The sequence below is a fragment of the Carica papaya genome, chromosome 1, assembly GCF_054855325.1.
Source record: "Carica papaya isolate Zhongbai chromosome 1, ASM5485532v1, whole genome shotgun sequence".
NCBI lineage: Eukaryota > Viridiplantae > Streptophyta > Magnoliopsida > Brassicales > Caricaceae > Carica > Carica papaya.
Window position 1 is genome coordinate 21,246,030 of NC_142309.1, and position 14,126 is coordinate 21,260,155.

The 14,126-nt window shown below is 34.5% G+C and overlaps 3 protein-coding genes and 1 pseudogene across 3 annotated transcripts; all 4 read right to left on the bottom strand.

Moving 5' to 3' along the window:
• Positions 1-308: 308 nt before the first annotated feature.
• On the bottom strand, positions 309-2,360 carry LOC110818792 (monooxygenase 1-like). The gene is made up of 6 exons (XM_022047785.2): positions 2,197-2,360; positions 1,944-2,090; positions 1,676-1,735; positions 1,395-1,563; positions 1,053-1,281; positions 309-961 (listed from the first exon to the last, which is right to left on the bottom strand). The coding sequence occupies exons 1-6, from the start codon at positions 2,265-2,267 to the stop codon at positions 456-458; spliced, it is 1,182 nt and encodes a 393-aa protein (XP_021903477.1). The 5' UTR covers positions 2,268-2,360; the 3' UTR covers positions 309-455.
• Positions 2,361-3,835: 1,475 nt separating this feature from the next.
• On the bottom strand, positions 3,836-5,732 carry LHCB5 (light harvesting complex of photosystem II 5). The gene is made up of 6 exons (XM_022047697.2): positions 5,385-5,732; positions 5,223-5,307; positions 5,068-5,118; positions 4,792-4,912; positions 4,307-4,441; positions 3,836-4,189 (listed from the first exon to the last, which is right to left on the bottom strand). The coding sequence occupies exons 1-6, from the start codon at positions 5,608-5,610 to the stop codon at positions 3,929-3,931; spliced, it is 879 nt and encodes a 292-aa protein (XP_021903389.1). The 5' UTR covers positions 5,611-5,732; the 3' UTR covers positions 3,836-3,928.
• Positions 5,733-6,249: 517 nt separating this feature from the next.
• On the bottom strand, positions 6,250-8,790 carry LOC110818734 (glycine-rich protein). Its single transcript, XM_088221439.1, has 3 exons — positions 8,533-8,790; positions 6,706-6,880; positions 6,250-6,550 (listed from the first exon to the last, which is right to left on the bottom strand). Exons 1-3 carry the CDS (start codon positions 8,693-8,695, stop codon positions 6,457-6,459), a joined length of 432 nt encoding a protein of 143 aa, XP_088077565.1. The 5' UTR covers positions 8,696-8,790; the 3' UTR covers positions 6,250-6,456.
• Positions 8,791-12,547: 3,757 nt separating this feature from the next.
• On the bottom strand, positions 12,548-13,217 carry LOC148270436 (secreted RxLR effector protein 161 pseudogene; annotated as a pseudogene).
• Positions 13,218-14,126: the final 909 nt, after the last annotated feature.

The window sequence follows — 14,126 nt, forward strand, 5'->3', positions numbered from 1 at the left end:
ATTAAATTTTTTTAATTAATAACTATAAAAAAAATTAAAAACCAAACTGAACTATTTAAAAAAAAAAAACATGACAATTATATTATAAATGATTATCATAAAAGAAAATTAACTAAATATTATACAATGATCGATTGTATGTATTTAAAAAAAAAATGATTTGTCATTATATTTTGTTCTAACCGATGCTGCAGATAATCATTAGATCTGGATATACAGTAAGTAATACGTGTTTGTAAGTGATTGACCTTTGAATTTCTTGTTTGTACTCTGTCCTCCATCCTATGTATAATTTACTTACATAAATATTACTCGAAAAGTATTTATTGGGGAAGAATTCACCACTGAAATAATAAGATACAACATATAATTTGTTGACATTTAACGGATAACTTATACATTTTATTATAATTTTCATACAAAAAATTTGAAGTTAAATCCGGAATTTATTAGAATTAGAGGCGTCCGCAATCATATTTGGCATGAGCAGTTGGGTTGCGGAAGAGCAGAGCCATGAAAATCATAATAAAGATTTTCTTAATTAACGAGGAAGTATCAAGCAACGAGCCAACAAGATAGGTTTGTGTAGACAGCCAAACCAGTCTCATCCTTCTTTCTTTTATATACTCGTCCAAAGCTTCTTCAATCTTTTGTTTTGCACCAAGCTTTCCTGCCAAACACCTCGCTAACACCACTGCGTCTTCCATGGCTGCGGAGCCACCTTGACCTAAAAATGGACCCATCACGTGCATTGCATCTCCCGCCACTGTTACCGTCCCTTTCCGAAAGTTTCCCAACAGCACCTCCCATGGTGACCTATATCTCAAGCGAGTGAGCGATAATGAATTTAGATCACACCTTTTGACTATCTCTATTCTTTCTGCTGGAAATTTGTGCTCGATTAATGTTTCTATAGCCATTTTTTGTATCAGCTCCGGATCATGTGCCACTTTTGCAAGATCTATAGTCGAAACTCATAAACAAAAACATGATTCAGAGATTTTGATCGATTGTTTTTAAACATGTAGAGATTGAAATTTAACAATAATTACCGGTAGGATTCCATTTGTGAAGTAAGAACCAATAGAGTAGGTGATCGTTGAGAGGAACTCCTCCCGACATGGTGTTGCCCCTTCTAATTCTTACGCCCTCAATGGGCAATCCGTGGCGGTTTGCAAACTCTGTAAGACCTCTCACAGCCAATGAACTGAATACCTTTTTTGGCTTTAGTCCCAGAAAGTCACCTATTACTGAATTGGCCCCATCACATCCGATCAAAACCTATTTATATATATCCAGGTGTGGAATTAATTAATGTTAAATATACACATTTAAGAAAATATGTTTTCTGTTGTATGTGTATTACAGTATATGTGTATATAATATATATATACCTTGGCTCTAATGGTTGTTCCATCTTTGAGGTGAAGAATAGGGTAGGAAGACAAAGGGTCCAACTCCACTGAAACGATTTGTGAATTAAAGCGAATGGTGCCAGATGGAAGATGATTGGCGAGTGCTTTGACTAGATCACTCCGTTTCAGGCACCGACCTTCCCCAACTCTGACAATATATGTAGTTTATGTCAAATAATATCCTCTTAAAAACATAATCTTCAACGAAAAATGAAAAGCTTATATATATATATGTACTGTATATGGGCTTGTCAACGTACGAGGTAAGCGAAAAAGTTGATTCACGCCGCTTGCCGTTGTGAAGCGATACATCCCTTACCCTGTTTTCGTATATACAATTGTGGGTGTTAAATATTGTATACCCATCTTTTCGAGAAAAAAAAAAAATTGTGTATTCATAATTCATATGTTTTACAGAAAGATAAGAAAAGAGACCAAAGGTGGAGCATGATATATATATATATATATGCGTATCTGTATGTATATGTATATGTATATGTTTAGAGAGAGAGAGCGAGAGAGATATACCCGAGAAGTGGGACGGCAGTTGGGCGGAGATCAGAGCCAACACCAAGTTGGTCAAGAGCTCGCCACCCATTTGGGAAGACACCGATGGCAGATCCCGTCGCACGAACACATTCTGCTCTTTCCAGAATCACACTCTTTATCCCTTTCCTGCATCCCAGTTAAGTAATTATACATATTATATATATATATATTGAGTTTCAATTTTTATAAAACGTTAAATATTTTTTATATATTAAAAATAATTATAAGAAACCTGTGAAGAGCCAAAGCAGTTGCCAGACCGCATATGCCACCACCTGCTATTACTATCTCAATCTCTTCCATTTCTTCCTCCTCTTTCCTTTTGCCAATTATACTTACCGATCTTTCTTTTCTTCTTCAGTAATTATCAACAAAACTGTGTACTTTGCGGAGGCGTCCTTGGGTGCATATATACATATATATATATATATATATATACGTGTGTGTGTATAAAACCAGGTTGACTTGTCGTCACCTGTCTTTGATTGTGGAGACTTTTCCCATTTCCTTGTCAAGCAAACAAAGCTTTGTTGGCCAAAGGAAAAAGCTTGAGTCCCTTCACGTAGACTATAATAAAAAAAAAAAGAAATTGTAATAAATCCGGATCTGATGACAAAAATTAATTGTGATAAATTGATTACTCAAAATTCTTATATTTAAATCAGAGATAATAAACAGGCTGGATTGGATCCAGGGTGGGTTATATTCACTTTGAACACAATTTACTTGAATTTTAATTTTACGTATTGAAATTGCATATGAATATAACACGTGGTAAGCCAAGGCAGTAGTAGTAAGGCCGCACATGCCGCCTCCGACAATTACTATCTCTATCTCTTCCATTTTTCTTTCTCCTCTTTCTTTATTCTTATTTTTTTTACTCTCTGTTTTTCAGTGCCGGTGGCGAACATGTCTCAGTCTCTATGACAGGTTGACCGGTGTCGTTTTTCTTGGCAGTCAAGTTTGTGGGTCCCCGGAGATAAACTACAAAAATATACAAAACCGCCGATAAAATATATATAAGAAGGTATAGTTACAGAGTACTTTTAACGGCGATCATTGGAAAATGCTGCAATTAAACCGCCACTAAGTAACATAGACCCGTAATGCTTTATTTTCAATTGAAGATTTTACTTTAATAAAACAGTAATAAAATTAAATTAAATTTTAATAAATTTATTATGTTTATGATGGTCAAATTAAAATAATATTTTATGATAATTAAATAATCACAAATTAAAAACTGAAACCAATCTATGTTTCTTGAAAATAAAAACATAAAGATTGTATTACAAATGATTTTCATAAAAGAAAACTAAGTAAATAATTTGTGAGGGTATTATAAAATGATCGATTGTACGTAATTTTAAAAAAAAAATGATTATGTCATTATATTTTGTTCTACCTGATGTTGCAGATAATTGTTAGATCTGGATATACAGTAAGTAATACGTGTTTGTAAGCAATTGACTTCTTTCTCCTCTGTCCTCCGTTCTATACGTGTTTGTAAGCAATTGACTTCTTTCTCCTCTGTCCTCCATTCTATATATATAATATTATATGTGCGTGATGAGAAAACCGATGCATTTAATATTTATTTATGACTATGTTTTTATTTTCCCATTTTTACGCTTACTAATTTTCTCTTTTCTTCCTGGGTAATACTTCCAGAAGCTACTTCCTCCTAACTTTTATGATTCAATCTCAAACATTCCGATATAACCCAGATGATTAATTCAGAAAGGAGCAAAAATGAATTTGAAGAAGATGCATTTTAATATTAAGGCTTTTAAAAAATGGCTCTATAGAATGGAACACAGGTGAAATTCCAAGCACAGCAAGCGCAAAAGGAATAACTAGTAGAAATGAGATTGATGTACAATTTTAATGCATTAGAGGATTGAGTATCTTGGATCCAGGATACAGGCGCTAGTAAAGTGAATTAGATCATTCATGTTTTTTAATCAGAGGGTTGGAGCTCTTTCGGCGGATCCGGCGAGGACAGTGAGCAAGTTGTTGCCGAAGGGATCGCTGAGATGTTTGGCAAGGTTCTCCACTGGACCCTCTCCGGTAACGTAGGCTTGGAAGTAGAAACCAAGCATGGCGAACATTGCCAGTCTGCCATTTTTTATTTCCTTCACCTTGAGCAGTGCAGCCTGGTCTGGGTCCTTGGCTAATCCCAGTGGGTCAAATGGACCACCTGGGTGCAGCTTGTCCTCCAAGTCCTGGAATTTCAAACACAAAACAATCAATTAATTGATCTATCTGGGTTCAGTTGCTAATCATGAAATTAGAACACAGAAAATTATATATATATATATATGTAATGAGATTATACATACCAAGCCATTGATGATTCTGTAGTATTCAGCACCGCCAACAAGAACGATTTCAGCAATGACCGCAACGATCAGGTTGATGGGAATGTTCTTTCCGAAGTAGTTCAATGTGTTGCCGTCAAGCAGCAAAGCTCCAGTCTGCATTATTTATTCATTTATTTATTCATATCCATATGTATATAATGAATGCATGTGAACAGAGAAGAAACAAACAGCCAGTTTGATTAAATTCCCATTTCATTTCTAGTTAAGTAGCTGATATCAATCGACGTGTAAGAATTTATTAAACAATTGATTACAGCCAATTATTTTAGAACTTAAACAAAAAAAGTCTCGTGCAATTTCATATAAATTCAAATTTTAACATATAATTTCAAAAGTATTATTCTACATATATTCAACAAAAATTCTAAATTTGTTTGAAATATATAGCTCTAGTGTGGGAATTTAACCAAATTGAAAGTATTTATGTAAAGCAAAAGACTAACCTTGAACCAAACGGCTTCAGGCCCACAGTTGGCACCAAATTTGTTGAAGGCTTCCGGGATGATGAAGCCGGCTGCACCTAACATTGCCCATCTCGCGTGGATCAACTCGTATGCTTGGTATCTGCGTTCAAACCACCATTGTTTCACCAGGATGACACAGACAAAAACTAATATACATATGTATAGTGGTCTATATGTCTGCGTCTATATATGCATATGTGTGTGTGTGTGTAATATATATATATATATATATATCAGTTATAAATATTAACGTACTTGCTGAAATCTTCTGGCTTCTTGCTGAGCCCAAAAGGATCATACCCGTAACTGCATAGCCATGAAAGATTGAAAATTAGAAACAAAACCAGGATTTCATGGTTGAAACAATGAATTAGAAAGCTGTTTTGTGAGTGAACGAAAGCGTATCTTACTCTCCAGGAACTTCACCGGTCAAGTACTCGGGAATCTCCGATCTGTCCAACAGACCCTCCGGCAAGAAAATCCTTCTGTCAGGCCCTGCAACCCGACCACGAAAGATTAAATTTTGACACTCCATGAAATAGTAAAAGGAGTCGTGAGAAATGTGTACGTACCGTACCACTTGGCGAGCTCATCATTAGCCGGGGAGACGGCGGCAGGTTTGGACTTGGGCGGCGGAGCAGCCTTCTTCTTGGAGAACAGAGCAACAGTCTTGAAGGTTGCAGGGGTTGATGGAGACGGAGCAGAAGACCTTGAAGCGCCACTGAAGTTAAGAGGGTTTCCGAGCATCTCAGAGACGCCGAGGGAAGCAGCGGCTGTGGATGCCGCCAGTGACGCCATTTTGGTTCGCTGTTGAGATTGAAATGAAGAAGAAGATGGAGATGAAGATGATAATGAAGAAGAATAGAGAAGCAAAGAGAGGGAGAAGATAGTAGTATAAAAGAGCTAAGAGGTGGTGAATGCGGACATGGCAATTTGGATTGTGGCCGATGGGGTTTGGGATTGTTTGGCTGTGAAGGATCTGTAATCTGATGCTGCAATGTGATAGGCTGCGGTTGGTTACGTGGCAGATTGTGATGCTGATGTGGGATTTGTTTGGATTTCTTCTCAATCCTCATTTCGCTTGAGGGTTTGGGATTGGATAAAACAATACTACTTTTTTTTTTTTTTTTAATTGGGTTTTGTGGTTGTTATTGGCTTCAGCTTTCAGACAGAAGGAAACAGGAGAGAGATGAAATAATTAGGAAGAATTAGAGGAGTTAGGCCATGGGTGAATCCTTCCAACCTATCAAATTATGTCTTAGAGTGAAATTAAATACAAGATTATGAATGAAACGTTGCTATTATTTCCAACATTTTATATCAATTTACCTGTAAAAAATCACTGTGGAGGCATAATATTTATCAAGGCATCAGAGAATTTCCCCTATCAGCTTTAGTTTAATGTAGAAGTAACAAAAGGAAGGAAAAAGCAAAACATGTATAACTTGGAGAAATGCCATGTATCAACAGCAAATTCCCCTTCCCATAAAGGAATGTGGCAAATTGTCCTCAAGACGGGAGGTCAGATATTCTAATATAACATCCAAGGTTACATTCCACATTTAGATCAAATTCTTCCCAGGTACACGACTATAAGTAGTTCCTATGAAGGCAACTGTACAGAGGAGCTGTACCCAAATCAATTCATCTTCTCCACTTGTCAATTTCCCTTGAAGTTGCCCTCACTAGCTCCTTTGTATTAGTGACAAGGACATCAATAATAGCATTGATATCATCCCTAGAAACACCAAGCAAAGCATTTTAGTTGAGAGCGGGAGAGAACTAAGCATAGCTAAAACTTTGATCCACTTCAAAGAAGTGAGCTTTCTTATATGAAGAATGTGATTTCTCCGGTGCAAAGATAAGGAAAAGTAATCAAAAAAATCCACCTACTGTGTAGGAAGTCTTTGTGAACGATGAAATAGCTGCCCCACATTAGAATATGTGTAATTCTCGTCACGAGCAATGCCCTTCCCGACACCATAACCAATTCCTATACCAACCCCACATCCAGCTCCAAATCCAAAGCCAACTTGTATGCCAGGAATCCCGGGACCAAATCCTGCACCTGATGAAAAAAATTATTTTGACATTCACCCATTACAAAGAGCACAGTTACAAAAATATGAAGTCATCAAACCTTATGATAAAACAAAACTGTCTAAAAGAAATACAACAGCCGTGCCAATTGTAAGGAGGAGATTACAAGGGCACTGAAATTACTAATTTGTAGTTCAAGGGTTGGTGTTAAAGACCGACATAGGCATTTACATTACCAAAAAAAATAATCAGGACATCACAACAAGCAGAGGAAAAGAACTTTAAAGGCATGGTAACTGGTGAGTGTACCAATGTGCCACATATATCCCTGTAGCCCCAAGACAATCACTAGCTATCTGCTCCAGGCCTCACCCCTTATTAAAGAGGCAAAGGCAGTTCAGGTTCACCCACTCAAGCCTATCATAACAGGACAATCCAAAGTCTGCAAAAGCGGAATTCCCTGATTTTGATGTAACAGCCTGCCACGGCGTCAAAGCTTCTCCTTCACAACAATCAACCTCACTGACTGGAGGTCGTTAGCTGCTCGTCCACTAGGGTGCAGTATCACCAACTTGATCAGCACCCCCTCCTATAAAAAGGAAGGCTCATGACAGGTATAGCATTCAATTCTTTATTTTTACATTCCTTATCATATACATCAGCCACTTAGTGACTCATCAAAAAGAAGCTAGAAATACCTTGCCTTATCATGTGCCTTGTTTCTATAGGACTACGGGTCGTTGAGAAGCTCTGCTCCAAAAATACCCCCAACAGTGATCAACGAAGCAAAAACAACAGTCTGATTAGTGCTTATTCTTGTGGGTTTGCTGATAACAATATAATGAAAAATTCCATCAGAACTGCACTCATGACAAAAACTAGTTAAACCTTTGCCTTTTCAAGCGACTTGTTCTTTGCAGGTCTACAGGTCTATGAGAAGTTCTTGTCCAAATATACCCTCAACAGTAACAAATGAATGAAAATAAGTCTGCTTATTGCTTATTCTTATGGATCTGGTGATAATAATTGTAAAAGGAATCCCAGTTGAACTTCCCGTAATGACTAAACTTATTTCATCTATGGCTTAGGCAAATACTACAGTAACTAATTTCTACAACCTCAGCCAGTTGGAATAAAGCACGATCTTCAATGAACAACAAAGACAGCTCGCTTGCACAAACGCGGCGGGGAAGGGGGGAGTCTAATAGGAACTCTGATAAATTGAGAACAAGGTCCTCCTTCCTCCTCGCGGTGACCTCGCCAGAATACTCACAAGCATCGTGTGGGATACAGAATAAAGTACATCAAAGAAAGTGGCATGGCAGTAGAGCGCTTAAACCCTTGGTAACCTGACTAAATTCACCTCAAATTGATCTAGGAAGGCAAAGGACATACTTAAATATTTAACTCAATTCAATATTTTAGGGTTCAAGAAGTGCAAGAACGCCACAATCGCATTCAAACTGACAACGGAAATTTCTCGATACGAAGGCATTTCGGAGAAACTCAATGAGACAGCCAAACACGTTTTTTAAAAAAATAAAAATGAGACCGCCATATAGACGCACAATTCATGTTCAAACGTACATGCAGAAGGAAATAAGGAACTAAATTAGCGAGAATCGGAAGAAATGAATAGAAACGAGTAAAGAAATGAGATGAAAGAATGGAAAGAAATACCCCCAAGGAGGCCGAGACCAAAGCCAAAACCACAGCCGGCGCCAAGGCCGAAGGCAGGACCTAGCTTCCCGATGTCTTTAGATTTCAGCTGTGGGAGCTTCCATAGCAATCCTTTATCGTCGTCCTTCTCATCATTTATCCCTCTCCACCAATTATTGCTCATCGCTCTCTGCTCCCACTCTTCTCTTCAGTCAGCGCTTCCCTCGCCCTTCGGCCTTCGCTAGTTCGCTTGACTTCCTGCTTTGCTCCTATGTGCCGGCTGTTGATAAGCCCTTAGATTGCTTTGAATTTAAAAGCCCAGCCCAGTGCTGTTATGTTAATAAATTTTTATTTTTGGTGTGGATGATTGTTTTCAATTAAATGAAGGAGATATCAGTGGATGTCTGATCTCTTGTAAGATTTAAAAATATTGTTAATGTAGTTAATTTTTAATTAAAAATTATTTATTATTTAATAAAAATAATTATAAAAATGTTATTATTTTAAAAAATAAAAATTATGTGTTTAATGAAATTAATTTTTAAAATTTAAAAATAAATTTTTAATAAAAATAAACTTACTTTAAAATTTTTAAAACCCAAATTATATAAAACCAAATTTTGTATTATGTTTTAAATTCATATGCACTCAACTTGAATTATTTTTTTTATTGAGTTCAAAATATTATTATGCTTATAATATAACATACTTTAGAACATGACATATTATTAAAATTACCACCAACCTCATATTAGAATTTTCTTTTTTTTTGTAGCCCATATTATAATTTTTTATATATAAAATAATGTTAGGCCTCATTTTAATTTATTGTAACTATTCTAATTAATTAAAAAAAATTTAATCGCAAGGAACATTTTTCTAATGTAATAATACGTTAAATTCAATTAAATTTAATCAATTTGTCATAATAACACATTGCGTTAGTTATTTAGTTTAACTATACTTAAAAAATGTGAATTATACATTATCAATAAAATTTAAATACGTAACTTTCAAATAAAACACATAAATCATAATCATTAAGTCACTGCATGATGGGTAAATGCGTAGTATAATTGAAAAGCTTATAAAATGGACTGTGCATGTTGTAATTTAAAAGTTTATTAAACCATATTCTGTCCAATATGTCACAAACCAACACAATCCTAATCCACAAATGTAACGCCCAACAATTTTATTCCGAGGCATTAATATTTCTCATCACTAAACATCAATGTTTCATCCCATTCAATACAAAACAACCAATTTATATTCTAATTACTCATCAGACATGTCCTTATATCTATAAGAATTTTTAGAGGATCAATCCTCTCTCACTAGCAATCTCCCTTACAGTTATTGATATTTAAATACAATATATATTGATATGGTGTGTGTAAACGTTTATATGTATAAAAAAATTAGCCTCCTACGTGCATCCATGCCAACACCTATGCATTATACTCCCTCGACAATACTGCAGCCTCTAGGTTCTCCTTATCTTCATCTAGAAATAACAGGTGATGAGCAACTACAAGTCCAGTAAAATAATTCTTAAACTAAAATTTCAACATCGCAATTAGTTAAAGTTCTCTATTAACTCAGTTACTTTTGCCCATTCCTAACCCTTTGAAGACTCTCTATTGTCCAACCTCGTCCTACTTCATCAAGGTATCAATTCGCTCTTAATTAGTATGCGAGAAACACTATGTCAGCTAAAAATAAAATATAGCAACCTTCTCCTTCACCAAACACAAAATAGACCCAACCTTTCTAAGCACTGCTAAACCCCCACCCAAGAGACAAATCACTCTATCAACAACCCGACTTGACCTTCTACCACTAAGTTGGCTGACTGTACTACTAACCAGTATGTAAGATAATCCCGTCCCTGTACTGACAACACATCCACTCAATCCTCCATCTTGACTTTCATAAAAATGCAACCTATACATTACTGACCACCCCATGGCCACACACGCACACCTACTCGCCTATTTCGGCTCTGCAGAAACAAATAAAAACAGTCACTACAGATTAGGCACTTCACTGGCCACTCACCTCGTCACTCACCTATCCGGCTTATCGGCATACCATGCCACCATCTCGAACCCACTTGGCCAAGCTACTGGCCCCTCACAATCACAGAATCCAATACCAGCTTTCTAGTTTATGGAAGTGCCTTTGTTACACCTCATAACCAACTACCAGGTGACCACACATATGGTGGATTGTAATATATGCATAACACACAGCGGAAGATAAAAATAATTTAATCTGATCTATTTGTACTTAAAAATTATATTGCATGTCAAAAATTAAATCTAAAACATACCTGAAAACGAGTTCTTAAATTAAAATTGTTTGAAAACACGAACAGTCTATGCGTATCCACACTGAAAGTAACATTTGTTATTCAAATCTTTGATTAACGGAACGTACGAAGAAATTAGTGTGTTTAAAATTTTCTCACAAAACTTTTAACAGAAAAATTCTCTATTTTTTTTCTGGTGTGCGCACATCCAAATTTATTTGGATTCATCCACCCTTTTTTTTCTTTTTAACACATAAATATTTACATATATATCTCATATATATATATATATATGTTTATCTTTTTTAATTATTATTATTTAATAAAATAATTTTATAAACCAATTTAATTTCAAGTTAAATTCTATAACAATCTCAATTATTATAATAGTCACATATATTATATTATTACACTAATAATATAATAACCAAAATATAAATATTAATTTTTAATTTCAAAAATAGAAAATTTAAGTTTATGTCAAATATTAATTATATTTTTGATGCTAGCAAAAAATATAATAATATTATATTTAAACCAAAAAAAAATTATTTATTTGATTAAATTAAAGAATTTAATTTAATTTTCAAATAATTAAAATAATTAATTTATTCAGCAAAAGTCAGAATACTCATTAACGTGCGACCCCATAGGTTCAATACTAAACCGGTAGCAAATTAATCAAACTAATTTACTAATTAAGGTTGGCATCTAGCAACACTCCTCAATGACCGAATAATATGAAATGCACAATTATTTTCAAGAACCTACTAAAGAAATATGTAATGCTTTCTTCCGTCATATTATTTCGAGTTAACCCTAAGATATAGTTTAACCGTCAAATCCTAATAGGTAATCAACTAGGTTTCATGTCAATTATAATTGACTAATGAATGACATAAGAAACTCTTTTCTTCCTTCATTCAACTGCCCTAACCAAAGTCTTAATTTAATTATTATAATAAAGACAACATACAGCTTAAACTTATTACCTAAGTTGACAGATTCCGTCTTGACCAATCACTAATTCTACAAGTATTTAATCACACTCAAAATCCTTTCAACTATAGTTCTATAACTATAGGTGTTCAGAATCAAAGTATAATAAATGACTTATTAATTACTATGATAATCTCAGGTCTAAAGAATTTCTTACATCTCATTAAAATAAGATAATATTCTATTGACAGTTTAACGTAATATTAACCATTAGAAATTTTTAATTGGGTCAATTCAATAATCATATCTCTATATGCATCATCTATATATGTAATTTAGTTAATGAAATCAACTAATCTTTATCTTATAGACACTATCACATATATATTAGTCTTACCAAATCATTAATATCACATTTTGATGATCCAACGACTAAGAACATTTTAAATTAAATTATAAAAGATTTTATTCTCATTATCAAGATCCTCATCTTGATATAAAATGTATAAATTTAATTAAGGACTTTATTACATAAATTAAACAATATGATAATAAAATACTATTGTCATATATTAAAATAAATTGTCAAATAATAATGTATTCAATATATTACACGAAAAATTGGATCGTTGACATAACACTCATATCCCCAACAATCTCTTACTTGCACTAGATCCAATTTGTCATGTACTATATTCCTAACTTCCACTTATACTTGTCAAACTCCTTTGCACCAAGAGGCTTAGTGAACAGGTCAGCTGCATTATTTTTTCCATTAACCTTTTAAATTTTAACGTCTCCACGTTCAATGATTTCTCTAATCAAGTAGTACCTACGCAGAACGTGTTTGGACTTTTGATGTGATTTCGGCTCTTTTTCTTGAGCGATCGCTTCAGTATTGTCACACAATAATAGAACTGGACCTTGTATTGAAGGAACTACACCAAGTTCAGTTAAGAACTTCTTCATCCAAACAACTTCCTTAACAGCCTCACTTGCCGCTATATATTCTGCTTCGGTCACTGAATCAGCTACCGTAGCTTGTTTAGAACTTTTCTAATTCACTGCACCACCATTTAAGGTGAACACATAACCAGATATAGATTTCTATCATTTTTATCTGAAACAAAACTTGCATCGGTATAACCTTTCAGTTTTAACTCAAATTCTCCATAAATGAGGAATTGGTCTTTAGTTCTTCTCAAGTACTTAAGAATGGTCTTTACTACTTTTCAATATTCGTCACCAGGATTTGTTTGATATCAGCTAGTCACTCCTAGTGCATAACCACATCAGGACATGTACATGTCGTGGTATACATGATAGCTCCCACTACATTAGCATACAAGATTTTATCCATTCTTTCTCTCTCTTCAGAGGTCTTAGGGCAATTATCTCTACTTAGAGTAATTCTAGTGCATATCGATAGATAGCCCCTTTTAGAATTTTCCATATTAAACATCTTTAAAATGGTGTCAATGTACATAGACTGGAAAAATTCAAGTAACTTCTTATATCTATCTCTATAGATCTTTATTCCCAATATGTAAGCTATTTCTTCCAAGTCTTTCATGGAGAACTGTTCAGATAGCCAAATCTTTGTATTTTTTAATACTGATATGTCATTCTTAATGAGTAATATATCATCTACATACAACACTAAGAAAATAATCATACTCCCACTAGCCTTTTTGTATACACAAGGTTCCTCTTCGCATCTAACAAAATTGAACTTTTCAATTATTTTGTTAAAATGAATATTCCAACTCTGAGATGCTTGCTTTAATCCATAAATGGATCTTTATAGCTTACAGACATTATCATGATCAGATAGGGATATGAAACCTTCAGGTTGTGTCATATACACATCCTCTTCCAACTCACCATTTAGAAAAGTTGTTTTCACATCCATTTGTCATATTTCATAATCATAGTATGCAGGTACAACAAGTAGAATCTGAATTGATTTGAGCATTACTATAGGGAAAAATATTTCGTCATAATCAATTCTCTCCTTTTGACGATATCCCTTAGCAACAAGACAGACTTTATAAGTCTCCACCTTTCCGTCTGCTCCAATTTTTTTCTTAAAAATTTATCTACAACTAATAGACTTTATATTCTTTGAAGTTTCAACCAAAGTGCAAATTTTATTGACCTTCATGGATTCTATTTCAGATTCCATGGCCTTTATCCATTTCTCAGAATCAGAACCTTGCATAGCCTATTCATAGATCTTAAGGTCATCATCATCATGATTAACCCATTTGTTATATCATCTTGCAGTAAAAGATTTAACATGTCTAGTGCACGACGTTGTCTACCTGACCTTCTAAGAGGTTCGTGTATAATTTGCTCACTT

Coding starts and splice junctions, on each gene's coding strand:
- LOC110818792 (XM_022047785.2), bottom strand. CDS start 2,267: ATGGAAGAGATTGAGATAGTAATAGCAGGTGGTGGCATATGCGGTCTG. Junction 1,564..1,675: donor TCAACTTTTTCGCTTACCTC/GTACGTTGACAA, acceptor ATATATTGTCAG/AGTTGGGGAAGGTCGGTGCC. Junction 1,282..1,394: donor GAACAACCATTAGAGCCAAG/GTATATATATAT, acceptor ATATATAAATAG/GTTTTGATCGGATGTGATGG.
- LHCB5 (XM_022047697.2), bottom strand. CDS start 5,610: ATGGCGTCACTGGCGGCATCCACAGCCGCTGCTTCCCTCGGCGTCTCT. Junction 5,119..5,222: donor ACCGGTGAAGTTCCTGGAGA/GTAAGATACGCT, acceptor ATGGCTATGCAG/TTACGGGTATGATCCTTTTG. Junction 4,442..4,791: donor CTGAAGCCGTTTGGTTCAAG/GTTAGTCTTTTG, acceptor TAAATAATGCAG/ACTGGAGCTTTGCTGCTTGA.
- LOC110818734 (XM_088221439.1), bottom strand. CDS start 8,695: ATGAGCAATAATTGGTGGAGAGGGATAAATGATGAGAAGGACGACGAT. Junction 6,881..8,532: donor TGGTCTCGGCCTCCTTGGGG/GTATTTCTTTCC, acceptor TTTTTTCATCAG/GTGCAGGATTTGGTCCCGGG. Junction 6,551..6,705: donor TCACAAAGACTTCCTACACA/GTAGGTGGATTT, acceptor TGGTGTTTCTAG/GGATGATATCAATGCTATTA.